General features: G+C 40.1%; 1 protein-coding gene across 1 annotated transcript in view; it reads left to right on the plus strand.

The window, feature by feature from the left end:
- The window catches only part of LOC140933146 (protein RRP5 homolog), a 55,561-nt gene that overhangs the window by 34,914 nt on the left and 10,547 nt on the right, over positions 1-10,100 (plus strand). Inside the window, exons 28-38 of the mRNA XM_073382661.1 lie at positions 63-162; positions 680-762; positions 977-1,039; positions 2,582-2,699; positions 3,190-3,273; positions 5,304-5,406; positions 5,892-6,075; positions 7,223-7,282; positions 7,518-7,549; positions 8,696-8,807; positions 9,801-9,914. Of these exons, the coding sequence (XP_073238762.1) occupies positions 63-162; positions 680-762; positions 977-1,039; positions 2,582-2,699; positions 3,190-3,273; positions 5,304-5,406; positions 5,892-6,075; positions 7,223-7,282; positions 7,518-7,549; positions 8,696-8,807; positions 9,801-9,914 (1,053 nt within the window). The remainder of the gene's footprint in view (positions 1-62; positions 163-679; positions 763-976; positions 1,040-2,581; positions 2,700-3,189; positions 3,274-5,303; positions 5,407-5,891; positions 6,076-7,222; positions 7,283-7,517; positions 7,550-8,695; positions 8,808-9,800; positions 9,915-10,100) is intronic.

The raw sequence follows: 10,100 nt of genomic DNA on the forward strand, positions 1-10,100 counted from the left end.
AAGGAGTCATTAAAAATTTGTATTAACAAAAAGCCTCACGAGAGAGAATTTTTACTTTTTAGGGTTAAATCAGTCAAAGACTTTCAGATGAACGTGAACTTATGCGGTGGGAAATTTCACGGAAGAGTGCATGTCACACATGTTTGTGATGAAGTCACGGAGGTGAGAATATAAAGTGGAGGTTGGACAACACAGAAAGTGATGTTTCAGGGATATGTCCCAGGAATATGTTGTTTCGATATGTCCCAAGGATATGTTGCAGGGATATTCCGGGAATATGTTGCAGGCATATATCCGAGTGATATGTCCCAGGGTTATTTGGAGGGATGCATCCCAGGTAATTGACCCGGGGATATGTCCCAGGGTTATGTTGTAGAGATGTGTCCCAGGGGTGTGTTCCTGGGATATGTCCCAGGTATATGTTCCAGGGATTTGTTCTAGGGATATGCAATGGTTTTAATGGCTTATGTCCCAGGGATACGTTCCTGAAACAACTTGTCCGATAGTGTAAGATGTCCTTGCAACGGACTCTATAGTTGAACCTACGACTAGTCTTCTTTGTGTTGGTGTTCTGGAAAAGACGGCAAAAAACACTTGTTTCCGCGACATTCTTCCGTTTACTGCCAACTCCCTTTTGTCAGATGCCTCTTTGTTTGTTGAGCCATTTCTTGTTTTGTAGGGTGAGTCTCCCTTCAAAGCTTTTCATAATGGGGACAAGGTTCAAGTTAAAATAATGGGATTCAGGGACACAAAGACACACAAGTAAGTTCGTATATAAGATGTGTCTGTGATAGTTCATAGTTCGTTAATGCCTTATTTGAAAACGTAGTGACCTATATGGTGTTATGTGGCGATCGATGGAGCTGAAGGAGAAGTCCCGGGCGACAAGAAATCTTCTGCATTTAAATGCTTAGATTAGACTTACAGCGCTTTACTATACACTACAACTTTGATTTATTTTCTGTTTCTGTACTAGATTCCTACCTATATCGCACCAAAATTTTACCAAGGCTGTGGCAGAGCTTACAATGAAACCAAGGTAATGATTATTAATGCTGTTATTATTCATTACGTAAATTCACCCAAATTTCAGTCCTTTCTTTTCGTGCAAAGTCCATACTTTACAACATGATTACCAACAACTTGCCAAAAAAAAAAACATAAAAAACAAGCAATTAAACTTACGTGAATATGACATAATTCGAATTATTATTATTAATTAATTTAAAGGGGACAGACAGCTAAATGTCGTAACTGTTCATTAGTACGATACCTAAAATGTGTGCAATTCCACACTGGTTAATGGCGGGGTCACCAAAAGGAATCTAGAGGACTTGAAGATTTTTCCCTCTTAGATAATCCAAGGGCTTTTGGAACCAGAAAGGTGTACTGTTTCCGAAGAGGTTACTGTTCAGTTTGTAGTAAACCATGTTTGTGGTTACGATTATTCCTATCTGCAGTATATGTTTATCCTAAAACAGTAGTAAAGTAGGGACCGGTTAGACCCCTTTTTGCGAAGGAATCTCATTAACTTGCGAAGGAATGCATTAATACCTATAACGTCATAGCTTTTTGTCTTTAGCTCATGAATAATTATATCATACAGTCTTGGTCTTGTAAGCTGGTGGACGGCCGATTTCGAGCACGTCCCCGATACAGCCCTCTATGACCGGTGTAGTTATAATAAAACTTCGACCCTGCTCGCCATAGAGCCTCCAGCAGCTCAGTGGTGCGAGCGTCCGAACTAGAACTCTGAGGGTCGTGAGTTCGATTCTCACCTGGAGCTCTGAATTTTTTCTGAGCTTTCTGGTGTAAGAATTCTCCTTCTTCCAAAAGGTAAAATTTGGTGGAATCTTGAGATCGAAGGCAAACTAGCCATTTCCATTTGTAAACACAATGTTTTACTCACCTTTCCCCCCTTTTTATTTCTCCACAATTCAATTATTTCGCTCCTCTTCATTTTTTATGTTCCCTCCACCACCGCCACCACCATATTGGACCTTACTGAGACTTGAAAGGCAAGAACAGGAAAGTCTTTTACAACTGATAACCATTACATGTTCATGTTCCTTGATTTGTTACAGTCAAACTGGGAAACCCGTGAGACAAGAAATATTTCTGCAATGTTATTGTGTTGCAAGAAAAAAGGCAATCAGGAGTGAGAAAACTGGACCGCAAACAAGAATGTTAATTAGTTTGTAGTTTTGTGTATAGTTCGCGTGTCTTGATCTTTGCTGTGATTGGTCATAACACGATAAACAATCCTGAGATATTTTCAAGCGTTCATGGTTTTCCCGGTTGCACTGTAAGTAAGGCTATGTTTACACTTTATAATATCAGATAGCTTTTGAGCCGGCGCGAAAAATCATACTGGATAGGGATTCTACCACATAGGAACGGTGATTTCGGCATGATTTCTGTACCGGAGCGGAGCTGCGAAGCGCCGATTTCTAAAGTGGACAGTCATATATCGGATAGGTGCTCATACTAAACCTGGTGGCTTTTGTATAGTATGAGCATAGCCTACGATTTATGGTGATACGTTTTAATAGTGAGGGTTTTTTCTTTGCAATTTGTCTAGTGAGTTGTCGCCAGGCAGTGCTGGAAAAGAGGACGCCGAATCCACCGAGGACCGTGAGTTGGACAAGAAACTGGATCAGTATAAAGTTGGAGAAGAAGTAAATTGCTTCGTGAAGATGGTGAGTTTCATAAAAACCCTGTAAAAACGTAATCGCGTATAATACCAGGAATTGTACCGTGGATAATGGAGGCACCAGAATTATGCCCTATCTGTTCGCTCATGACAGTTCAAGCAATGTCTTTGTCCATAGCCTCAGTATTAGGTATCACATTAACTTGGATACCGTAAAATTCCGAAAATAAGCCCCTCCATGTATAGGCCCCTCAAAATATCAGCCCCCCAAACTCGTAACTCGTCCGTTAAATCGCCCCTCCAAATATAAGTCCCCCGGTGGGTTTGTACTCGGAAATTCCCCTCAAGTACAAAGTAAAACAAAGCAAAAACGGTAAATTTCCTTCCATTTATAAGGCTAGCCCAATCAATTTTGAAACTCAAATTTCCCTCCGTAGATAAGCCCCTCCAAACATAAGCCCCTCAAAATAGGCCTGTGAAAAATAAAAGCCCGGGGCTAATTTTCGGAATTTACGGTATTTCTTCGCTCTTTGTAGGCCACTGATCACTGCGTATGGATGATGGCGAGTCCGTCAGTTAATGGAAGAGTTACACTATTACATGCTTCTTCAGATGTGGAGGTAGAGTTAAGACTAAAATTAGGGAACGTACCTCGTTTAAAGGTCAAGTGATCTTTTTTGAGGAATTGGAATAACAGAAGAACTGTGAGATCAATTCTGCTCTTCAAAAAGCTTTTGGGGCTAGTTGAAATGACGTCTGGGCTAGTAAATGCTAGCTTCAGCTTGCCCGAATGGCAGGCTGTAAAAATGATTTTCCTTGCACCCTGCTTAGCGGAGCTATACCTTCGTTAGTTTTAAACAAATCACTTTCAAACTTGGCAGCTTCTCCGGTTTCAAGATGTTCTTTCCAGCTGTGTTCACGAGTTTTTGCTAACTGTTCCCAGAATCCCAGTCAAAAATTGAAGCTGTGGAAGGGTCTATCGTGATTAGTATACATAAGATGTGTAGAAAATGGTTCGCCGATTGTCCCTTTCTTTTTTGTTTTGTTTGTTTGTTTGTTATTCGTTAGCCTGTTCCAGGCATTCAGATTGTGGGGACGGCGCGAAGAGATGTGAACAGAAAAACAGCGAAGGGGTGGGGTAGGGAGTTAAAGGGAAGAACCTCTCTTCCCCTATTCCTCTTTGTTTTTTCCGCTCTCTAACTTTGCGCCACACTCTAATAGAAGCTTTACAGTACGAGATTTTCTCAATACTGAGTATTGCTCACGCGTGAACCAGTGTCATTTTGGCGGGAAAACGTGATAGCCGTCGTCATTTTACTACGGGTTTCAGCGAGAATGTCGTAGTGGCGTGAACAGGTTATCAAATGTAAGAAGTTTTATCATTTTGCTATCGAGAGAGGGCCGTCACTATAAATAACCGTACTAACTTTTTTGGTGAAAAAAAAAAAGAAAAGTAAAATGAAGCTTTCCGGGGTGTCTTCTTTTTGAGAACACGCGCAAAAGCTTTTAGTTAAATCTCGTATTCGTACTCGTTCTCGTCATCAAATCTAAAGCTCTGTATTATCTGGACGCCTAGAACGTAGAGAATACTTCATGGAAAGTGCTGGCGTACGGTATTTACGCACGAGTTGTTGACGTATCAGAAATCGAACAAGTGAGCGCAGAAAACGAGTAAGAAACAACGAGTGCGTAAATACCGTACAAAGCACTTTCCATGTGGTATTGTGTTTATTATATACATACTGAGACATTCATCATTTTGGCGGCCTTTTTATTTTAAATCTTCAAAAATGCTAAGATTTGCCGCTACACACTTACCGCAAAATGACAACGAAAACGAAGTATCATCTTTTTAGTAAAAACGTTTGTTAAAAACATAAATGACGGTAAGGATATGAGGTAATCCAAGAACTATAAGTAATCTTAACTGTTTGTTCTCAATGCACAATGGAAAATGAGTGAATTTAAGTAAAATGGCCGGTTTCAATATAAGCTTAAGCTTAAATGAAAGGCAAAGTAGCTCCGACAAAAAGCACAACAAAAGCTTACGTCTCGTTCTGTTTTCCCTTTCCGCTGTTGTTTCGCCGGCTCTCTACCGTTTTCTTTATAGACAGTGAAACAAACGAAACTATTCCACTCCATTTCCGAAATGTTTTTCACTTTTTTGGCGAGAAAAACTCTTTGAGTAAAACTTTTCTCGTTGAATGTGTGCAAAGCGGCGCTGGAAGCTCAATAAAAGGCGGGAATTTTGGCGCAAAACTCACCCACCTCTGTGGCTTCTGATTGGACGTATCATTTTCTCGCACGTGAGAAAACATCGTTCGCGATTCTGATTGGACGTATCATTTTTTTTACCTGTGAAAACCATCGTTCGCTCCTCTGATTGGCTGGAACTAATTTGCGTACGAAAATTTACGACATAGCTTTTTGGTGAGTATTTCTCAGTATGTATATAATAAAAGCTAGTTTTTTGTTCATTAACTCTTTACCATTCTGTTTAGAGCGGTTTTCACTTGACTGTCGTAAAACCAAAACCAAAGTAAATACACTAGCCAACCAAAGGGCGTAGTAAAACCAAAACCAAAACCAAAACCAATCCCTTTCGACAGTCAAGTGAAAACCGCTCTATTGCATCGTATCTTGTTTTCAGGTACTGAAGTCACTAAAGACACGTTTTAAGCCCGGTGATGGCTACAGATGCTTGGTATTGAATGTAGACAAGGAGCGAAACTTCCTGGATCTTTCAATCGCCGGTAAGCTTGTTTAAATTTCAGTGAGCCACTATTATTGCTGTCGTCCACAGCCTGCAATTTAAGTGATGTAGGGAGACCACTTTCGTGCGATTCCTGTCACGTGAAACTGGTGGAATAGGTAGGGCTTACATTTGATAAGGAAGTGCTGATAAAGAAACATTAGCAGGCTACCCGTAGGGAGAGTATATGGTGCCTACCATAAATAACTTGCCCTAATATGCAAGCTCCTCTCGCCCGCTGACTACTTGCGCACGCATATATGGGACATGTAACGTGGTAAACTCACACGACTTACAGTCAACTATACTAACCGTTTGCATTATAAATTAGACAAAAGATGATTGCGGCGTTAACAAACTCGAAACTGTGTGCCCCTCTTGAAATTCGTTTCCCAAGTTCAGTGGCTCGTGGGCCTTTGGTTTTTGCTTGTTAAACGCTCATTGGCGTAAACACGTGGGCCTTATTCTCGAATTTCTCTTTTCCAGTCAAAGCCGATTCAGCCTTCAATCCTGGCAAAGTGATTGTTGGTCAAATTTCAAAGGTTCTTCCCGATCAAGCCCTCTATGTCCGGCTGCCCTTGCAAAAGAGCGGTATGGTCGCTCTGACTGATCTTCGGGACAGCTACGTGGAGAATCCTTTACAAGGCTTTGAAGTTAATCAAATTTTTCGGTAAGTCGACTCCGCTACTGATTAATATTTAGTAGTCCCGACCCTTATGGCGCTGTGAAGTACTAATGAGCTGCACTTCCCTTTGTTATTGTTCATGATGTTGGTGAAGGCGAATCTAACTTAAGAGCGCGTTTATAAAAACTCTGAGCGTTTTGAAATTCTTTTTTGAAGCAGCTGAGCAGTTTTATCTTGAGATAAGCTCGCTCTGTTTATTTTTCCATCTGTGGGTGAACAACATTTAAATAAATATGAAAACTTTTGAGGATTTCTTTCTAGAGGTACTAATTGGCAGCACATAACATTCGCCGGCTCGTAGAAGTCTTCCGTTTCACAATAGGGACCTTAAGATCCGACGGTGACGGCGACGGCAACAAGAACGTCAAAAAAAGCAATGGTAAAATAAGCAAAACAACTATGCACGTGCGTCATGTTTTTTTTGTACATTTCTATGCTGTCACTACACGACCACGACTTGAAAAGACCCAATTTTACGTTATATAGAGGACGTAAACAAGCCACGACAAAATTCTCTTTCTTTTTCTGAACTTGGATATGGGTCTTAAAAATTTAACTCCAGATGATTCGGCCTACTATTGGCATAGTAAGTGATTTTGGCGAATCGCAATTAAGATTAAAAGAACAAGAATTCATTTTTTAAGCGAAATTTGCGCCGTTGGGCCATCCTCGGATCTCAAAGGTACGGAAAAAACGGGCAACAAAACCGTGCAACTTGTTGTGGAACATTGCTGCAAAAGCATTGTTGCGCGTTTTAACTCTCCTGGAACAAATCAGGTTTGTGTGAAAACTGACTTTTGATTACGCGGGAGTCGCGCCATTGACGACAGTTACGTCACTTGCTGCAAGACAAGTTTGTCTTGGGCCGGTAAAACACACAACAGAGCAAAAAGTGGAACTACTCTGCAACATCTTTTCTCAACCAGCAACAACACGATTTGTTGGAGGACAGGTGTGAAGGTGGGTGGTAAAACGCGTAACATCGCTATTCAACTCGTGTCGCAGCAGTGTTACAAGACAAGTTGCACGTTTTTGCTGCCAGTTTTATCCTACCTTTAAGTAAGGGTGAGTTCACTGGTTATACTAACTCCAAAAATTGTCGAACTAGCGAAAAATTTTTCTTCACTTGCAGCTGTTTCGTTTTATCAAGCAACGAAAAAGGTCAATTGGATTTGTCACTGAGACCTTCCAGGTGAGAAAGCGTTCTGACTAATGAGACCTTAAGAACCGCGGCCTTTTAAATTTGTACGTGCCATTTTTAGAAGTAAGTGTTTGTTAAATAATTTATTCACCCTAGTTTGTCTTCCCTTCTGTTGAGGGCTTTTTGCGATAAAGATAACCTTTAAACTTTTATCAGAATTTTTACCCTCGCATGTTATAATGCTGTGAAATAATGTTCCTTTTTTGTGGGTTTTTATCTTCGGTAGAACTGAAGGCCTATCAACAGTGAACGAGGAAGGTACGTTTGACTGTTCATTCTACCGTTATCATACTAGACATGACCCTGTCTTTTCCCAACAATCTTAAGGAACGTTGTTTCAGTGGAAAATCATGTTTTTTTTTAACTTTTAGCGCAATATTCTACCGTTATACCTACAGCACACATCTGTTTTGTCGTTGCTGCTGCTGTTGCTGTTATTTTTACTGTATATCATAGTCAACTTTATATTTTTAAAACCTCGCACCACTTTGAGTGCAATTCGTGATTAATAGTGTTTGCAAGGTTCCTCACGGATAAACTTTGCAAGTCTTCAGTAGTCTTTAACTGGTTCAACTTTTTAACTGTTTATTAATTATCGCAAATTTTACAGCCAGCAATATTCACTGCCCGCAGTAAGCAGATTAGCTAGTCGAGGCGAGCAGTGGTTACACTATGCTATATGTATACAAATAGCTCACAAGCAAGACTAGTGAAAAAGAGTAAAAAATGTTAAATAAATAAATAAATAAATAAATAAATAAATAAATAAATAAATAAATAAATAAATATTGCGGATAGAAGAAGCCGAGTTTTCAGGAGAAATCTTGTGACTTGCTTCGACATGCTCGGAAGTCTTGGCTGGTTTGACGTTAGATATTAGAGTGGCGAAGTGTTCGATTCATAGAAACAGATTGTACAAGATTTTATTGCCCACTTTAAAAACAAGAAGGAAACTGGATCGAGTTAACTTTCGCAAAGAGTTCTGGGACTCTTACTAGGCATAGGGAAAAAAATGGCCAACAGCTGACCGGCTCGTTCCCATTAACGATCCCAGGAACAATCGCGAGACACAGATCGGCACCAGTCGCCTCATCGTTTCTAAAGTAGTGAATTAATTTTAGTTCTCACATCTTACAAATAATAAATGTCTACTTTGGATAAGTATACAAACTGCTGTAATGTCTGTAATCGGGAGATGGCAGTCGCACGCTCTAATACCAATGTCTGTTAGCATCTTTTGAAGTGAATCGTTGAGTTAGACTATTTTCTTCACGGAATCATGTATGATTCTTTTATAAGTGAAAGGATTAAGATTAATCATGCAACAGCTTCTTGTTATAGCATTACGCGTGATTCAAACTATATGGTAAAATTTACACTATTTTTATGGTGGCTTCCTCGCAGTTGCTAGTGGCGGGAAGATGGATCGAGAGATCAAGAGCTTGGACGACTTGAAGGAAGGAGATATTATCCGTGGCTATGTAAAATCCTGTTCTGATGTCGGGGTTTTTGTCAGGTTGGTTTACATGACACATTTTTTCAAGCTCCAAAAATATACTGTATTATAGTTTCTTCCGTGGAACTATCAGAGACTAGAACGCTTTTTCTATTGATTTAATCGCACCGGAAACTGCTGCAACCTTCAATTCAGCCTTGCCGACCCACTTCAACCAAAGATCATTTTGATTTTGATTTTATTATCAACGTTTTGGCTTTGCTTCGCATTTTCTCCCCCACATATATATTGCCCTTTTTTCCTTTACTCGACACTTGCGCGTAAATTGTATTTGCGTGATGGAAAACCTTTGCAAATTATAATATATCAATTAGAAAATATCGTGTCTTGATAAGGCTAATTTTCACATAAATGTCGGCGTTGTCAGAAACCGCAGTTTTAACTGAAAACACTCGTTAACGATGGCAAGTTTTTTAACGGGTTCCTTCTCCGTGATTAGCGTTCAGAGGGAAAAAATAAGGACCATGTTGTATTGAATAGTGCTGCTATTTTTTCACTAACGTTCCCTTTTTATTTTCGGCAACGTTGGGCGTTGTCAATTCGGGAGATGATTAATAATTCTGCCTCAACGTAGTCAAGCAGAATTTAAGAAAAGCGACTTTCCCACGACTTATCAATTTACGTCTTCCCTCTTCCACGCCTTCCCACCATCACCTCATCGATCCAGTCTCTCAGAAGCAGCTTGAACAGGTATAGGAAGAGCGCATTTGAGGCCAGTATATACTGCTGCGAAAGAAATACCAGCGGATGTCGCTTTGCGTGTAACACTTTGATAGTTTTGAGTTGTTCTATGTGGGTGACGTAAACTTCAGATAAGTAAGTGAGCTTGAATACAAATGAAATGCTGAAGGGGTAGGTACTGCATTCTCAATACATTCAGTGCAGCTGAAATTTATAAAGGGCATAACACAAAGCGGATGACTCTAGCCACGTCCGCGAAAAGACAACAGAGCTGCAATAACCTTTTATACTCATTTTTGGTATCATTTGTAGCCTTTCCCATCATATCGTTGCTCGTGTACAGATCAAGAATCTCTCGCAGTACTACGTGAAGAAATGGAAACCTCTGTTCCATCCCGGAAAACTTGTAACGGGCAAAGTTGTGAGGTGAACTCTATAGCTCCTGAAGTATTTTTATATCGGTTTATTTTTGTTTTGTTAACTGATAGCTTTATCATGGTATCTCCAAAATTATTGAAAGCTCAATATTGAATACAAACAACTACGGCTTTCCAGGGGCCCTTCCCGGAAGTCCCGGTGACTCTTCGGGCCGAAAATTGAATTTTTAAATCA

This window comes from Porites lutea, chromosome 4 (genome assembly GCF_958299795.1).
Source record: "Porites lutea chromosome 4, jaPorLute2.1, whole genome shotgun sequence".
NCBI lineage: Eukaryota > Metazoa > Cnidaria > Anthozoa > Scleractinia > Poritidae > Porites > Porites lutea.